This window comes from Vidua macroura, chromosome 18 (assembly GCF_024509145.1).
Source record: "Vidua macroura isolate BioBank_ID:100142 chromosome 18, ASM2450914v1, whole genome shotgun sequence".
Classification (NCBI taxonomy): domain Eukaryota; kingdom Metazoa; phylum Chordata; class Aves; order Passeriformes; family Viduidae; genus Vidua; species Vidua macroura.
In genome coordinates, this window is record NC_071588.1 from 10,355,815 (window position 1) to 10,373,890 (window position 18,076).

General features: G+C 57.9%; 1 protein-coding gene across 1 annotated transcript in view; it reads left to right on the forward strand.

The window, feature by feature from the left end:
* The first annotated feature begins 11,754 nt into the window (after positions 1-11,754).
* SRRM4 (serine/arginine repetitive matrix 4) overlaps positions 11,755-18,076 on the forward strand; it is a 44,345-nt gene continuing 38,023 nt past the window's right edge. Inside the window, exon 1 of the mRNA XM_053994203.1 lies at positions 11,755-11,969. Within this exon, the coding sequence (XP_053850178.1) occupies positions 11,839-11,969 (131 nt within the window). The 5' untranslated portion in view covers positions 11,755-11,838. The remainder of the gene's footprint in view (positions 11,970-18,076) is intronic.

Below are 18,076 nucleotides of genomic sequence, written 5' to 3' on the forward strand. Positions count from 1 at the left end.
TTGCATTTTTGTTTGTTTATCTCCCCCTCTGCTCCTGGGGCGATGCCCTGACTCTCGTGGGGAGCTCCTCATGCTTGGTGGCACCGGGGGGCACAGCCTGGACGTGGGGCCACTGCAGTGGGGTCACTGCCAGCCTCTGGCTCCCAGCCCCATGCCCTGGTTGGGCTTCCCAGCAGTGAGATCTTCCTCCTGCCACTCTCCTCCACAGCCCCTTTCTCTTCAGGAAGAGGGTCTCACACGGTACCCCCGTTCCTGGAGCTGGTGTGGACGTCAAGCTCTCCATCCCACATTTCCTATCACACATGATGGCACCAGGTGGTCTTAGGATGTCTCCAGGTCTTGTCTGCCTAAATCTTAGGCATCACGTGGGAAGGTTGAGCATCTCCCCAGGCTGGGAACAGCCCTGCCAAGGGTGGGAGTGAGGATAAAACCACCAGGTTTCTCTGGCTCTGAATTAGGGACAAAACATCCCAATATCCAGCCAGTTGATGTGGCTGGGAATGGGGAAAGACTGCGTTTCCTCTGTGCATCACAGCCCTGGGAACGCACCGGATTCCGGAGCTGCGGGGCCAGCTGCTCCCGGAGCCGCGGCTCCGCTGCCGCCTCTCTCCAGATGGCTTTTCTCAATGAAGCCTCTCCCAGAAATAGCTGCGCACTCGCTCTGCAAATAGCTCCTCTCCTGAGCAGGGGAGGCAGCGCGGTCCGAGCAGCGTCCTCCGTGTCCCTTCCACCCTGCTGAGTGCCTGACACTGACTGCGCTTCCCCTGGGCGCCTCTGCCTCCAGGGAAGCGGGGCTGTGCTGGGATCCCTGGCTTTGAGGGGCGGGCAGGCTGCTCACTCAGCCCCGGGCATCCCACAGCCGCACAGGGAGGGATGGCTGGTGGCCTCCAGGGCAGGGCAGGTGGCCCGGGGGCTACGGTGGCCAGGCATCACCACCCGCGGCTGCTGTGCTGCCTCACGGCCCTTTTTATGTGCTTATTGTGCCATCGTAAAATGGGGGAATACAATCTTCTCTGTAGGCTTAACCGATTTATTAATAGTCTGTGATGTCAGTAATAGCTCATCCATAAATCTGATCTTAAGAATTTATGGGGCAAATATTCCAGCGCCGTATTAAAGACACTATTCATAAATGCCTGTAAGTACCAGCTCGGCGGCAGCAGGAGAGACTTATCCTGGGGGAGGGAAAGGTGGTGAGCTCAGCCCACCACACAGAGCCTCCACAATCTTTGGGAAGAAAATTATGTGAGGGGCTGTCCCCTCCAGCCGGGAGGTGCCTGTGGCCCTCAGGGTCGCATCCCTGCAGGCTCCCGGGGTCCCCACAATCTACCCTCACCCCGTGCCCAGCCCAGGGTGATGGTATTTCCCCCTGAAGTGCGCCGGGTGTAAATTGCTAATCAGCTACAGGCAATCAATCCACGCTGCCGCCGCTGGGGAGGGGCTGCTTCCCTGCTGAAGGTGACTCCTGCGGGAATTCAGATTTAAAAATAAAGGCGATAGTCATCAGCAGTTCATTAAATTGGTATCAGGCTCATTTGCACTCAATGAGGGAATGAGGCAGAGGTGGCTCTGCCGCCTCCCCTGCCCTCACTCTGGGCTGTCCGCAGGGGACGCTTCCAGCGGGATAAGGCTCCTGGGAGCCCTCTCTGATTTATTCCTCCTGTCCCGGTGTTGCTGCAGTCATGAGTCAATAGAACGGTGCATTTAAGTGCAGAGCACCATTACCGGTCATTAAAAGCTCTGTCACCTCCCAGACTGCACGGAGGGAGTCACGGTGCCACCCCGGTCCCGGGGACACGCGGCAGGGATGCGCGCCGGCCGGGCCGGGTGCCGCGGGGGGCGAGGGCTCTCCGGGTCAAGTGGTGACATCCGATTGTCCCTTCGTGGTGGCCGCAGAGCTGGCAGGGGAGGTGCAGGGAAGCAGGCCTGGAGGGCAAGGGGGTGCCGTGGTGCAGGAGGGATGTGGGGACAGGCACCACACGTGCCAAGGATGCTCGAGGGTGGGCTGAGATCCCGGAGCCAGTGGGGGCTGCAGGGCCCCTGTGGACTCCCAGCCCACTGTTCCCAAAGATGGACCAGCCCAGCAGGGCTCAGGTGCTGTTTCCAGCAGGGTTTCCCATCCCTGAGAGCGGGCACAGGCAGAAGAGTGATGCCTCTCCAGCTGCCCCGTGTCCTCCAGCACCTGCCAGGGCCCAAACTGGCTGTGAAATCCTCCCACAGCATCGCTCCCTGCTCCACACCTGGGCCTGGCGTTCGTGTTTCCTCTGCATGAGCCCAGCAGGATGCAGCCCCTGTGCTCTCATGAAATGCCAGCATGAGCAGAGCTGCTGTTTGCCTGTCACTCCTGGTGATTCTTCTGGGAGGAGGGAGTGAGTGAGGCAGAGCAGCTTTGGTAGTGGTGTTGATTCACGGCTTGTAATTTAATTAAGAGAGAAACGAGATCAAAAGGGGACGGTATTAAAAAATAAATCAGGTGAAGGGAGTGGAGTTCCTTCCTATAATTATAGCGTGGATTTGTAACGGAGAGAGACTCGATCACAAAGGAAAGAAAAGGTGTCAAGTGGAGAGACACCTTCCCCAGTTAATTACTGCTAACAGGGAGGGGATGGTTGGGCTGCGTGTTGGTGAGCTGGACGTTCCCAATGACACTGACGGTGCCTGGTGGTGCAGCCCAGGATCCTCAGGAAATGGGCTGAGAGCTGTGGGGGCAAACAGCTCCCGGCCGGGCCGGGCCAGGCACGGCCTGGGGCAGCGGTGGCCAGGGCTGTCCTGGTTTTGGGGACCACGGGCCGTGCCACCGGCAGCGCCGTCAGGGACAGGGGCCGGGCTGGCAGCAGCCCGATTTGTGCAATAATTAATTCTCCTTTGATCATCTGCTGTGTAAATCATCAGTGGCCAGGAGTTAATCATGCATATGAAATGAATCCTTCTCCTGCCTTAATGAGCGCTGAATCGTGACCGGCATCTGTTTACTCCTGACACTTTCATCTCTTTGACAGTCTGAACAATCAGTTGTTTCCAATAATCTCATTTTTATTCTATTTTATATATATATAGTCTTACAGTCTGAGAGCAAGCAGCCTTTTACTTCATACTGCTCCCACCTTCATCCCCCTAATCTTTGTTTTTTTAGTCTCAGGCAAGGATTTGTTTCTGGGAGCAGTGCAGGGGCTCTGCAGGCACCCAGCTCCTCGCTGTCCCACCGAGGATGATGCTGGTGGCAGGCCTCCTTCCTCCCCAGCTCTTTGAGGCTGGGCTTGGCACAGCAAACAAGAAGCCTGTGTGAGCGTTTCTGCCTCCGTCTACCTGGAACGAACCGCAATTAATCCACCGGTTGCGCCGCCAACGCAGTGTTGTAATTGGATTAATTAGAGCGGAGCTGGCGGCCGCACTGGGGAGGTTTGGCCTTGGCTGCAGCCTCCTCCAGAGCTGGGATCCGTGGGATCCATGGGATCCGTGCCTGCCGGGCGCTGGACCGGCAGCACCGGGGGATGCTGAGGCTCACCCGGCCGCGGCCGAGGGAGCTGCCGGATGCTCCGGGAAACGACCTGCCCGCTAATTGGAGTTGATGAGGCGTGGCCGGGTTAACGGGGCTTGTAAGAGGCAGCAGGAGCAGAGAGGGGGCTGTGGGTGGGCTCTGCTATCACCCACCCCGGGTTAAAGCAGGGGGGCACGGAATCCCCTTCCCCACCAGCCCTGGCTGTCTGAGGGGCAGTGGGTGGTGTTCCCTCTGCCCCAGGTGTTGGGGAGAGGTCTGGAGGGAGAGGAAAGGGAAATGTGAGTCCTGCAGCAAGGCTGAGTAGGACAATCCTGGCCATGCCGGGCCCTGCCGTGCTGCTCTGCTGCTCCTGTGCCAAGCCTGGTGCCCATCTGCCGTGGGGAGAGGTGGGGGACAGATCTGCAGGGACGTGGTGCCCCTAGGCACCAGGAGCATCCCTAAAGGCTGTGGGAGGATGTCAGCCGTGCTCTCCCTGAGCTGAATTGGGTCTAACCTGGCTCAGCTGGAAACCAGTGGCCACAGGGGATTTACTGCAATTGCCTAAATCAACTGGAAAAGGCCTTTGGAGAGCCGGCAGTTCCTGTGCTGGGGGGGCTGTAGGAGCCCTGAGCTGGCTGCTTTTGAAACCCTCGGGGCAATCCTCACTGGGGCAGGACCACCCACAGCTAACCAGAGCAGTAAAAAGCACCCCCAAACTGCTGTGAACAGGCTCTGCACCCTAAACCACCAGGACCCAAGGCTGTGGGACTCCATCCCTGCTGAGGGGAGCCAGGACCCAGCAGTGCAGCCACCAACCCAGCTCAGGATGCCATGGAGGTGATACCAGCAGGCACGACACAGCCTCTGGGTATTCTATTCCTCCCTTTACCCAAAAGGAAGAACAAAATCCCACCAGCTCCTTCATTCTCCAGAAAAATTAGGTGTTTGTCAGTTTGTTTCTGAGATGAATCAGCCTCCCCAGGAGGCAGCTGGGGTGAGGTGTGGGGTGCAGCCTCAGCATTCACCAGGTAATTGGGAGCTGAGATGTCCCAGGAAGGACATCAGGGCTGCTGCAAGGGGGACTGGGGGTCTCTGGCCAAGCAGGAAGGGTTTGCTACAGCCCTGGGCTCATCCAAGCTGCCAACAACAGGGAAGAGGACCTTTCCAAGATCCAGGCTCACCCAGATACCCCCAGCAGCTCTGGAGCCTGTGGGGCACTTGCCCCACCCTGGCTGGAAGATCCCATTGTCCTCAGGGATCTGCTGTGACCTTTGGGCGAGCTCCAGGAGCTGTCAGCTCTTGACCCTTGCTTGCAAAGCAGCCTGAACGGTGGCAGCAAGGTCAGCAAGATTTGGGGCCCCTGGACACGTCCCTGGTCACATCAGTTCCTGCAGCGTACTTGGCTGTAATTTAGCCTGGTTTAATTGTGCTTAAATTAGCCACAAATGGAACAGCACTGCAGCTGCTCTCAAAAATATATAAAATTACAGCACACTAAAACATTTTCACGTTTCATTAGTGCATCTTAATGGGAAGTGTCTGCTCCCCAAACTCTCTGTTTACCCTCCAGAGCAGTAAAAGTTTACACATTAGCAGTTGTGCTGCCCATTAACACTGCAAAATGCTCTGTGTGTTTTGCAGGGGCAGTGCTGCTCCCCACACGGCTGGGAAGCCTAAAATTTAGGGGAGTGGGTGCTCTCCTGAGGCACCTCTGCATGGGTGGCAGCGAGCTGAGCAAGGAGCACCCTGAATGCCGGGTGGGAGCAATCCCACCCACAGGAGAAGCACCAGAGCCCCTTGCCCTGGATGGGGCTGCCTGTCCCCCCGGCTTTATCCAAGCTCCAGCTCTCTCCCAGGCAGGGTAATGCCTCCAATCCAAATCAGGAAGCTTTTTCAGTGGAAGCAGCATTTTAGCAGAAGCCTATTTAACGCTTAGGCTGACGCCCTCGAGTGCTTTATTTTAAAGCATTTTTGTTCTTCTCCATTATCAGTAATAGTCTATAAAAGCCAAAATGCAGCACTTTGCTCCCTCCTGCTCCATCCCCCTGTGGTGTGAGCAGCCCTGTGTGGCAGGGGCTGAGGAGGCTCCTCTGTCCACTGCTCCCACTGCCCCAGCACAATTATCCAGAGGGGGGAAAATCCAGGGAAAAAACTCAGCGAGAGGTGATTGCATGGGGTCAAACCACTCATCCCATCAGTGTTCCCCAGGCAGATTTTGTTAAATACCTTTGGTCTCGGGCAGCATCTTCCTGGGGGCTCGTGAAATGAGTTTTAAGATCCAAATCCAAAGTGAAAGGGTAGGGATTGCCCCTTGTCTCTCTCCACCTTGTCCAGATCTCAGCTTCCCCAGGGAGATGGACTTTTGTGCAAGGGTGGCCAAGGAAGGGTGAAGGCTTGAGCCGTTTGGGGAATTCAGACCTTCTCCTGCCCCTGACTTGGCTCGTGGGTTCAGTGCAGGGAGGTGCTGGAGGAAAGGAAGCAGGAGCTGGGCTGTCACTGAGAGCTGGGCTGAGCCAGGAGTGGAAACATCGCAGTGCTGGCTTGGAGGAGGGCGCACATCCTGAGTCTGACCCCTTCCACCGTTCCCAAGCCGGAGGCAAAAGCCCGATGCCTTCCCGCTGTGCAGCCCGAGCTTGTGCTGAGCATCCCCAAACTCCCTCCTCCAGCCAGACCCGAGCTGAGGCTGGGATCCGGCCGAGCTGCCACTGATCACTCCAACACCCAGCGGTGCTGTCCGTGCGATTGGAGGCTGCTAATTGCCAGCGGGGAGGGCAGAGAGAGGCGAGCAGCCTCCCCAGCTCCGGGGAGAACATCCTCGGGGCCTCGGGACCTTGCCCGCGGTCGGGGGCTGCCTGTGCCCACCGCAGCCCAGCGAGGAGCTCAGGAAAGCCGGGCCCTGTCTCTTCTGCTCGGACACACGTGGCTGCGGGCTCTGTCCCCTCCGTCGCCCTCTGCCAGCTCTGTGTGACCTTTCGGCGGTGGCACTCGGGGAGCAGCGGCGGCTGCGCAGCCCCGAGGCCGGCTCGCCTCCACGGCCACTGCCACTCAGAGGGGAAAAATCATATTTTCGGCTCCAACCCTCCATCCCCCTTTCCAGTCTGGAGCTTTTTTAGAGCCAAAGGGAAGAAAAGGACATGGCCTGGCTTCCCTGCCTCCCTCTGCTCCCGCTCTTTCATTCCGCTCTTCCCGGTGGCTGCGAATGGCTTTGCCTGGGAGCGCTCACAGCGTCTGTCCTGCGCCTTTTTCCCTTGTACCGCCAAAATATCCAGCTGGGCGGCTTCGCTGGGTAAGCAGAGAGGGAAAAAGGCTTTTGTTGGAGCAGACGCTTGGGCAGGTGAGCTGCAGAGCCCCCTCCTGCCCACAGAGAAGCCGGCTGCTTCCACGGAGGCCAGCACGGAAAGCCGGGGTGGGACACACGTGGTCCTGGGGAGGGGGACACAGACTTGGCAGGTCCCTGATGTCCACCTGGAGATGATGGAGAGGCATCCAGTGTCCGCCTGGAGATGATGGAGAGGCATCCTGAGATCCAGGGGCTGGCTGGGGGTGTCCCACCCCGTGCTAGTCCCACTCCCAGCGTGGTTTTTCACACTCAAACCCCACAGGTTTCCCTCTTCCCTGCACAGGCACAGTGCAGCCAGTGCTGATGGAGGGGACGTGGGCATCCGCATCCTTTATCGACCCAAACAAGGGGAGCACAGGTCTTCACCCCAATATCAGCCCCCTCACACCAGGTCCAGCTTCCTGAACCTCCTGAGCTGGGCACTGATGGGTGGCCCTTGTGGGCAGTGGATGCCCCCAGTGCCCACAGCCTTGGCACTCTGCAGGAAAAGCTGCAGCTCCACTTCCCACTGCCCTTATTTACTGCCTGGAGGAACTTGGGCAGGGTGATGGAGGGAGGGGACAGGGTGGTCGCTGCCACCATTCTGTGCCCAAGGGGCCAGCACAGCCTTGCAGCTGCCCCAGGGCCATGGGCACTCCTGGGTTTCCTGTGGGTGGAAATGGCTTTTCTGTGGGTGGAGAAAGGAAGGACAAAAAGAAAAAAAAAAAAAAAAAAAGAAAAGACATCTTTGGTGAGTGTCTCAACCTTGGATGCAGCTGGATGTGGGGACAGGCAGGGTGGGACACTTGGGTGCTGGGCTCTGCCTAGGGCTGAGGGGTCAGCCAGGAGCCTTGCAGGGAAAAAGGCCATAAAACAGGTATTTGCCCCTAGAAAGGTGGTGAATTCCTTCTTGCAACAGTTTGATTCTCCTAAATGCTCTTACCAGGCTAAAGGTGCTCCAGTAGCAGCATCCCAACACCATCTGAGGGTTTTTCCCAGCTTGGCACACAGTACACATTGTCCTGTGGCTGTTGCTGCTTCTTCACCCTGCAGGCCATTCCCCACTCACTCCTTTCTTGGGAAAACCAGCTTGGATCCAGCCCCACTGAACATCCTCTGCACGGGTCCATGGCCAAACCAGTTCAGCATCCATCCACATCTCCCATAGCCAAGCATCACTCCTCATCCTCCTCCTCCTCCTGCTCCTGCTCCTCCTGCTCCTCCTGCCTTGCCAAAGCGGGCAGAGTCTTGCAGGACCCCCCTCCTGCCAGGCAGGGCAGAGCCAAGGGAATAATTGGTAGGTGCTTCTGGAGTGCCACGAGCAGAGGGCACTCACAGCCTTTGTTTATTGACTCTTGATATAATGACTGCTTCCAGAGATAATTACTGACTTTCTGCCCTCCCAGCAAACCTCTTTGGCTGGGGAATGGGTGGAGTGGTACCATGCCAATGGCACGTGGAGGTGGGAATGGGGTGGATTGAGCAAAACCAGGTTCTGGCTCTTCCCACTGGATACAAGCCAAACAACAACAACAACCAAAAAAAAAAAAAAAAAAAAAAAAAAAAACAAAAAAAAAACCCACAAAAAAAAAAAAACCCAAAAAAACAAAAAAAAACAACACCCAACATTTATAGAAAAATATTTGTGCAGCTCCAGGACAAGCCCAGCTTTCTTCTCCCTACTAAGGGGAACAGATTAAAACTTAATCCTAGCTAAACACATTTTCTCCTTTCCCTCCCTTGGGGTACCTCCTGCACACACACAGCTTCTTCCTGCTGATCCCTGCTTCCCTTGGGCTTTTCCTCCTCAGCAGCAGCCCAACGCCCACAGTGGGTGTTCACCAGAGCAGGGACCCCTCTCTTCTCTCCATACCCTCCGAATCAAAGCCTATGTGTGAGAGAGGATGAGGGCATGGGGCCTTTTAAATATGGAAGAGGGAAAAGCAGGAGAAGGCATGGCTGGAGTTCCTCTGTCCCTGAGCCAGGTGGGTCCCCTCTCACGTTTTCCAGGGGCATTTGGATGCTGAGGGGAAGTTTGGGAGGGTTCTGGGTGTTTAATTGTGGGGTACAGGGGTTGTAGGGCTGCAGAGACCAGTGTGGCAAGCAGGGCTGGGGGCCAGCAGCCTGGGGAGAGCCCGGTCTGCAGCCCCCCATGCACACGGGGGAAGTCCTTTAAAAGTGTCACTCAAAAAAACCCCCAAATAATGAAAGAGGAGCTCTTTAAAGAAGGCAGTTTTTATATTTTATATTATTTATATTTTATACTATTATATTTTCTTTTATTACTAGGTTCTGATTAAGAGGAAAAGTGCAATTATCCTTTAAGTCTCAGTTTGGCTGTTCCCATCCCAGGACTCACTCGCTCTGCTACAGTTTATAGCAAACATTTGAACCTGGCAGAGCCCCACGTTACTGCTGCAGCTGTAAATAACCCGGGCTGGCATTTATGGCTCTCCCATGGGTAACTAACTGAGGGCTCTGTGCTGCTGGCAAACAGTGGTCCCACAGGGCAGGCAGCACCTGCGGGGGCTCCAGGGATGCTGTGGCCACGTGCACCCCCATGGGGCCAGTCCCACAGCCCCCAGAGGGACACCAGCCCCAGTTCAGAGAAGTGTTGGCAATGCCACGGGTTAACAGACACAGCAGCAGCGCACAGCATCCTTTCTGCTTGTGATATAGTGCTTTTTCTGGGTATCCTGTAATGCTTTCTCAGGCTGTTTATTTATGAGACAATTTATTACTGCGCAGTTATTCTATAGCAGGGAAGTCTATTCCTGGGAGCCTCCGTTAACCGAGCCAATTGCTTAATTGGCTCACTGATGTCTCCACAAGGTGTGCCAGGAGAGAGGCTCTTGTAATGATCGCAGCCTTCCTCCTGCCCACACACCACCCGTGCTGCTAATTTAATAGTGCAAACATTTATTATTCCTTTTATTTGGGACTTAATGTTAGGGCGATTGGAGAGATCGCTGGTGGAAGGGGGTGAAATGCCCTGGAGTGCCACTGGTTGCTGCTAGGGGTGGTTGGGCACATCCTGCAAAGCCCAGGGGATGGTGATGCCTTGCAGGAGTTGTGGTTAATGAGGCTCCAGAGGAGGGTTGGGGCTGACAGTGCCGGTGGGGCTCCTGCCTGACCCTCACCTCACGTTTGGGTCACTCACCAACAAAACAGAGCAAGACTGGGGAGTGTGTGTACTTACACCTATCTCCATTTATTGAGTTTAATGTGCTCTGAGGGGGAAACAGGTTCCTAATGAGCAGCCTGTGTTCTGTAGAAATGACTGGAAGGGCCAGAGGAAAACCAAGCTTGGATTTGCTTGGGTGGGGAGTCCCTGTCCCTGCCCAGCTGCAGGAGAAGGGCACTGGGCCGCTGGTGACTGTCCTGGGGCTGCTGTGTGTGCCCTCCCCAGCCGTGCTTTCACAGCGCGGCAGCTCTAGCCCTCTCAAACCCTTTCTCCTGCTCCTCCTGCCCTTTCCTGCCTGTGACTGTCCCTGGAGGATCCCCGCTCTGACATCTGCCCACGGCATGTGCAGCGTGCCCTGGGCTGGAGCAGCAGCTCCGAGCCGGCCTTTCCCAGGCATCGCCCTTGGGCGGTTTCCGCGGGGAGCAGCCTCCCAGCGAGCATCTCCGCGCCGTGCATGAACGCTGTCCTTCCCTGTCGGGTTTTTAGGCATTGTTTGGCAGAGCTGACAGTGTTTCTATAAGCCTTGCTGGATCCGTGCCCGCTCTCGCTGCTGCCGCTTCCCCAGCATCCATCCCCAGCCGCCCGTGGCCCCGCGGCACAAAGCCCAGCCCGCGTGTGCCACCGGCGCTGCGGGGACACCGCTCCTGACCCCGGCTACCGCCGGCACAGACGGGGCAGGGAAGGAGGAGTTGGCAAACAACGCCGCCAGAACGAGCCTTCTGCTCGTGTTGTATTTGTCGCAAAGAAGCGATTAAGTTTCCCCCTGATTTTCCTTCTTCTCCGGCTCCCACCGCCTATTGTTCCCGGCTCCATTATCCCCCCGCCGCTTACATAAGCGTATCGTGCGGGTTTCTGAGGCACAATAGAGACAGTCTCATTCATCCAAGGTCACCAGCTTTTATTTGCGCTTCAAAGCATGTGGCAGAAGAAGCGTTTTCTCCTAAAGACGTTTTTATTGTACTCAGCGCAGAGGCTGAGGGAAATCGCAGCGCTGCACTTGCACCGCCTCAGCTCTTCTTCCCCCACGCGTCCGGTCCTGGCGGGTCAAATCCTGCCTGGAAGGTGAGGAATTGTTTTCTGTGCTGGCTGGAACCCCACTGTGAGATTCCAGCCTGCCACTGCACGGGAGCCGAGGAACTGCATGCTCCATCCCCGCCCCTTCCCAGTTAAATGGGAACTGGGGTGCAGAGCGGGGAAAGGGGTTGTATTTCGAATTCTCTGTCCCATATGGATCTCGGTATGGACGAGTTACAGAGCGGTCTCTACGGCCTCCTGCTGCTTTCTCCCTCAGCTGTGGCTCCAGGCTCTCCCTTTTCTTTACCTGTGTCTGGTCGGGGCTGGGCAAACACGAAGGCTGCTGGCAGCCTCTGTGGGGGACGGGGACTCGCTGTGCCCTGGAGGGTCTGTGCCCCGCAAAGGGCAAAGTGCAGCGGTGGCCCCGATCCGGCAGCGAGCTGGAAGTGGCCTGTCCGCTGGGGAAGGAAATGATGGGGATGGCGCAGGACAGCCCTGGGGGCTGCGAGGGGGTGGAAGCTCCCCCAGGAGCCACCTGGCGGGGTGAGCGGCGTGCGGGGAGCGGACACGACCCGAGCGGGGTCGCGGGTCCCCCGGAGCCGCCCCCTCGCCGGGCCCGGCTCCGTCGCTCCGGGCGCAGCTGCGGCGGGGGCGGTACCGGGGAGGGGACGGCGGCGGGTCCGGCCCCTCTCCCCGCCCCGCCGGCACAAAACGGGAGGCGGGGGCGGCCGGGGCCGCACTCCCCGCAGCGGGCCGGGCTGCGGGCCGGGCCGAGCGGCGCGGGGGATGTAGCGCTCAGCACCGCGGACAGCGGCGGGGCCGGCCGAGGCCATCCCCGGGGCCATGGCTGGCGTGCAGCAGGGCGAGAAGCAGCTCTTCGAGAAGTTCTGGAGAGGCACCTTCAAAGCCGTGGCCACGCCGCGACCCGAGAGCATCATCGTGGCCAGTATCACCGCCCGCAAGCCGCTGCCCAGGTAAGGGCTACCGGGGCAAGGGAGGGGGGGCACTCTGGGAGACCCTGCACCCCTCACCTCTAATCCTCTTCCCACCATAAGGAGAGTCCTGAGTGTGTCCCCCCGCCACCAGCAGTTCGTGGCTGGAGGAGCCGGGGCACTCTCCCCATGCCTGAGGCTGGGGGATGCTGGCTGGCTGAGCCCCCTCCCTGGGCAGGTGCTGTGTTCCAGAGCAGGTTTGGGAAACTTTGGCTCGGTGGTGCTTGGAGCCTGGGAGCAGGGTGAGAGTCTGCAAAGCTCTAGCTGGGCTACAGAGGTGTGGAGGGCATCAGCTGGAAAGTGTGAGCAGCTCCATCCCCGCTGTGCAGAGCCCTGGGGTGTGTGTCCTGCTGGTGGCCTTGTCACTGTGTCAGCCCTTCACCTCAGACCCTTGGGAAGGTGAAGCCTGGGGAGGGAAACAACGCCCTGGGGCTGGACCCTGCCTTGTCACCGAGGGGAGGCTGGTGCCCCCCGGGGACACACAGCACGAGCAGCCTGGTCACTGCCACGGACAGGGACAGCTCTGGGGATGGTGTCCCCCACGTCCCACAGCCAAGCAGCCCTGACTTTGCTCACCCAGTACCTGTCCTGTCCTCCTGCTCCAGGAAAGCCAATGCCCTCATGTTTGCTAGAGGCTGAGCAATGAGAAACCTATGAAAAGAGGCACGGGGGCTGCAGGTACCCCTTGAGCCTCTCTGCCAGGCTGTCACACAGGCAAAGGTCCGTGTGGCTTCCTCACAGCCATGCACACTCTAATTTGGACCAGCTTTATTTTGCTGATTGTCTCAGTATTTGTTAATAATCTCCTATTTGTGCTGCTTTTATAAACAAAGGACTTTTTTGCTGGATCTCCTCTCTCTTTGCTCTGTTTTTCCTCTGTTGGGTTCTGCCCAGCTGGTGTGGGGAACCAGCCAAAGTTCCGTGGAGGTGCTGTGTCTGTAGAGGAGAGGGGTCGGTCTGCAGGAGCCTGGGTGTTGGGGGCTCAGCCCGTACTAGGGAGGAGAGAGATCCTTTGGAATGAGCCATTTCAGGTGCTTCCCGTGCCAGTGGAGGCTGTGAGCCACAGCAGCAGTGGGGATGGGGGTCCCTCCAGCCCCTGCAGCCCAGCTGCTGAGCGTGAATTTTTCCAGTCTCTCTGATTTTCATTAATCTGGGTAGGAAAATGGGAAATGCATGGGTTTGGCCTCCAGTTGAGAAGAAACTCTTGTTTCCACAGGCAGTGTTTGCAGGGCTTCAGCCTTTGTGGCAGAGAGGAACCACCGTGTTTTTCTCCATCCCTGCATCGGGTATGGTCAGCACCTGAAGGGCTGAGGGCTGACTCACACACACACTCCTGCCTGGAGGTTCCTGAGTGAGCAGTGCTGCTTAAATATCTTGCAGTTGGAGGTGTAATAAGGCAACTAATTCGGGTTTTGGGGAAATACAGCCAGCCTGGGTGCCAGGAATGATGCCTGGCTCTATCTAGCCAACAGTTTGGATTGCGCAGACATCGTTGTGGGGCTGAGCACCGCGGCTCAGGGTGGTTGCAGATCCATTAAAAAGTTCCTAAATGTGTGCAGCTCTCCGTGCTGTTGGTAGGGACAGCCCTGGTGGGAGTGAAACCGTCCAGGAGCTCTTGGCACAGAGCAAAGCGGCCCCGCCAACTCGGCTTTGCTGTGGTTTGTGGTGGCCCCAGCAGATCCAGGTGGCCCCGCCGGGCTGTGCTCTGGCCACGCCGCTGCCGGGTCAGTGCAGCCTGGCTCCTTTTGTCCCCTGGCGGCGTGTGCCGGCCGGGCCCGGGGATGTTCCCTGCGGTGTGGCAGCTGCACAGAGCGGGGCTCGCCCCGTGGTCCGCGGGGCACTCGCTGACCTCGCCCTGCCCCAGGCACGGAGGGGCTCTGCCGCTCCAGGGGCTGCCACCAAAGGCTGCGGGGACAGAGAAGCTGTGGTTCCCAGCTCTTCTCATCGGTGCTGCCGGCTCGGCTCACATCCCACAGGGCTCTGCCAGGAGCCCGAGCTGCCATCTGGGCAGGATCACACCTCTGAGATGCCAGATGTCACAGCCACGGGGGCTTTGCAGCAGGTCCCCACTGGGCTGCACAGGGTTGTCCCCAAGCTGGCCCTGGGCTTGTAGTCCAGCAGTAGCCAGAGCCAGGCTCCTGCTCCCCATCCGTGGCAAGAACAGACCCAAGGCTTGCAGCAGCTCCTCTTGTAGTGGTCTCCGTGCTTGGCTCCGCTCTGGGCTTGTTTTTCCGGAAGGTTTTGCTGCGCCACTGCTTGGATCAGCCTCTCTTCCCTGACGATACTCCCGACTAATTTAAGAGCAAATGACTGTGGTGCCAGAGCGGAGATGGGGAGACCAGTTAGCCAAATGAAATATTAAGATGACCATCTGGATTCCTGTTTTCTCCCACACTTGACAGCTGGTCCCCTGCAAACACCCTGCCCTGGATCTGGCTCCATGCTTCCCACAGCAGGGGAAATGCTGCCATGGTTTCTAGGCCAGTGCTGCCCAACTCCCATCAGTTTTCCTGGCTGGCCTTGTGCCCTTGTGGAGTGTCAAGGGACTCAGCTGCAGCATAGTGTCCATAGTGTCCCATAGCCCAAAGCATCCTGCAGGGTGCCCTGAGAATGGCTAAGGGCCCAATCCTGCTTTTTTGTGGGGCAGTGATGGGGTTAGCTGGACAGAAAGTGATGCTTTTTCCCCTTGCCCCATCCCTCACCACTACCTTCCTGATGCTTCTGCAGGTAAAGCCTCTTCCATCTAAATTCCCATCAAGCTGTCTTGGAGGTTGGGAGGGTTAAAGCTTTGCTAAACCCATGGTTCATCCTGGAACAAAAGAGTATATTAATACCTTCCCTCCTGCTGGGGCTGTGGGCGCATGAAATCCAGCCCCCCAGACAGCTTTGTGCCCAGAGCAGAGCTCTGCCAAAGTAAATGGATTATTGACCAGTTTGCAGAGTGAAAGGAAAAACCGAGGTGATGGGGAAAGGGACTTTTCCAATTAACCTTTGCCCACACAGGGCCTAGTGGGGCTTTGCTGTGCACCTGAGGGTGGGAGATTGCATGGTGAGGGGAGGCTGGGAAAGGCTGGGGCTGACCCAGAGCTTGCCTGTGCAGGGGAATTGCTCCAGCATATGCAAAATCCCAGTGTGGGATTTGAGGGGGTTTTGTGCCCAGTGTGCTGGGGAGGGATGGGGTCAGGGACAGGCACCTACCCTGCCCTGAGCCCCTCTGCCAAACCGGGGTGCCCTCAGTCTCTCTGACTGAGCCATGAGGAGGGGCTTTGGCTGAGGTGAACTGAAAATGCTTTTAAAATCTGCTGTGTAAAGGTGCCACTGGCCTCTCGGGATGGGTATGAACAGCATGCTCTGGCTGCAGCCTCAGAGCAGGATCTGCTTTCCTCCCTCTGGGCTGAGCTTTTGTCTGCATCTCTTCCCTGGCCATGACCTCGGGCACAGCGCGGGGCTGGAAGCCTTGTCCCACTTGGAGCAAGCGCTGCTAAGAATTCCATCAGCACCGGTGCCGGGACCTGGGGACATCCAGGCAGGAAATGCTCCAGGGTATCCCAGGAACTGGAGCTGGTGGAAGTCTGGGGGCTTGTGGGATGATTCTGGGGGTGGTTTAGTTCTCTGCTGCCACACTGCCAGCCACAGTACTGTTGGTGTGAGCTGCCCTGTCCCCAGAAATTCATCCAAAATCTCCTTTTGGGCACTCTGGGGCTGGGGCCTGCGGGTGCTGGTGTCAGCTCCTGGGGCAGCCGGTGATGCCGAGTGAGCGCCGGCAGCGCTGGGGAGAGGAGGCTCCTGCATCCCTCCCTGCCAGATGGTCTAAGTGGGTCACATCAGGGCAGCGCTGGGGATTTGTGCTTTAACCCTTAATCCCCCGAGATGCACCGTGCACGGAGGGGGAGGGATGTGCTGCTGAAGTGGGATTAAGCCATAGTTTGCCATTGCGGGTGATCTTGGAGAAGTCTGGGTGCTGCTGCAAACGTGCTGGGTCACTACGGTGACGTGTCCTCCCCGCTGCACTGGGACAAGGCAGGAGCAGCCGCGGCACTGCAGTGTCGGAGGTCTCAGTACCCCAGCGAGTGCACAAAGCAGCTGCAGTTCTCCTGTGGCCTTAGCAGCGACTTTTGGCCATCCCAACCTCTGGTTCCTTTGGCGGCCGCGAGTCCCGCGAGTCCCCAGCGGGCTGGCAGCCCCTCGGCGGGGACGTGCGGTGTGCTGCCGGGGAGGAAGCCCCGCTGGCAGCCCTGCAGTGCCGCTGGCCCCCCAGTCCCGTTAATCCTCCCCCTTGTTGGCCGGGCATCTGTTCCGCGGCAAGAGGCGGCGGCGGGGCCGGCCGCGCCAGCCGCCTGGCTGCCATCTGCTGCCTCCATCCAACGAGCCCAAGTGCTAATGAGCCCGTGGCCCCGGCCCAACACGGGGGGAGAGGGGCTTGAAAAGAAAAGCGAGGGGGAGAAGAAAAGCCCCTTCCTCAGAGGGGCTGTCAATAGCGAGGCTTTTGTGTGCCCCTGCCCTCCGGCTCCAGCTGGACGGCGCTGGGAGCAGGGAGAGCTAATTAGGCAGCTCGGAACTGCCGCGGGGCTGGGGGCAGCTGAGTGAGGGGAAGAGCTGGGAATGCCCGCAGGACCCACTCCCTGCTGCTCGCAGAGCCTTCATCATCCTCATCCTTCTCCTTTCCCCCGGCCCTGTCCATCTGCCTCTCCTCTGGACTGGTGCTGGGCACCGTGACCCTGCTGGCCTCTCCACTGGGAAATGCTGTGATTTTGGGGACAGGTAATTTCTCACCTGTAAAAGTCACTTGAGAGCTTTGCTGAGCTCTGCTTGGGGCCCAAACCATGGGTCCTGCTCCCACGCTCACCAGCAAGAACATGGGCACAACCTGCCCTGCTGCAGAGTGAAGGGCCACAGCAGCTGCTGAGGAGACACAGGATGGGGGTCTCCCTAAATCCGGGATTTGCTGCTGCCCTACCTCTGGCCAAGGGGGAGCCTGTGGTGTCCACGCTGTGCCAGGGGAAGCACCATATCCCATCTCTTTAGATGAGGGATGAAATCAGGTGGAAGGAAGCAAAAGGGAGGACAGTTTCACTGGCTGGCTGGAGAATGGTTTTGTATAAATATTTGATTTCACTCTTGATCAAACCCACTGAAGATATTGGTCTGGCTTCCAGGCAGCCCCCTGTCTGCAGATGCTGGGGGTGCTGGGTTTGTGAGGGTAGCACTGATGGGGTCTGGCACCTCAGGGTTCTGTGCTGACCATGGGGTCCCCTCCCTGCCTCAGCAACATCCCCACACTTGTGTGAGGCTGTTTCATGGAGTGTGGAGAACAAGGCCAGGGCAAAATATGACAGTTTAGGGTCTCGCAGGGCTGGAGTTCATCCTTGCCTGGCTCAGGTAGCAGCACCAGCTCCAGCCAGTCCCCATCCCTGCTTTTATCCCATCCCTGGAGAGGCAAGAGAGCAGGACACTTGAACCTCATGCACGTGTTCACACCCCTCCCACAAAGTCCTGCTAATGAATATTTAGGGCTGTGAGGCCCTAAATAATAAATAGCAGTGATGACCTTGATGACAGGGATTGCTGAGGAGCTTCTGCCCAGCGCCAGGTCCTGTGGCTGCTCGTGTCTCCTTGCTGTCACCATCCTGCCCCCATCATCTGGGACAGCCTGTCCTGCTGCAGCTTGACCCCAGAAAGGGCCTCTGCAGGTCCCATTCTCATGGTGTGTCGGGGTCCCTTCTCTCACCAGGCTCCCTGGGCTTGGGAGATTTCCCTGGCCGCCTCTGCTCAGCCCCATTCCTACCCCTTCCCACACCTCCATGGCTCCTCCATGGTACTTTCCACACCTCCATTTCTCCATAAGCTGCACTTATCAAATGCAACCCCCGCGTCACTGAAATGAAATCTTTTCATGCATGACCACCCTTTCATTTTCTCTCATTTTTCTTTTTTTTTTTTTTTTTTTTTTTCCTTTCATTTTCTACCTGTGGGCACTGAAACCTCTTCATCACTGCAAAGCCTGACCCAGGCCAGAAAATCCCACCAGTGTTTCAGCTGCAGAGGGTGCCAGGGCTTTTGCCTCAGCCCCTGCTCTGGCATGATCCCTC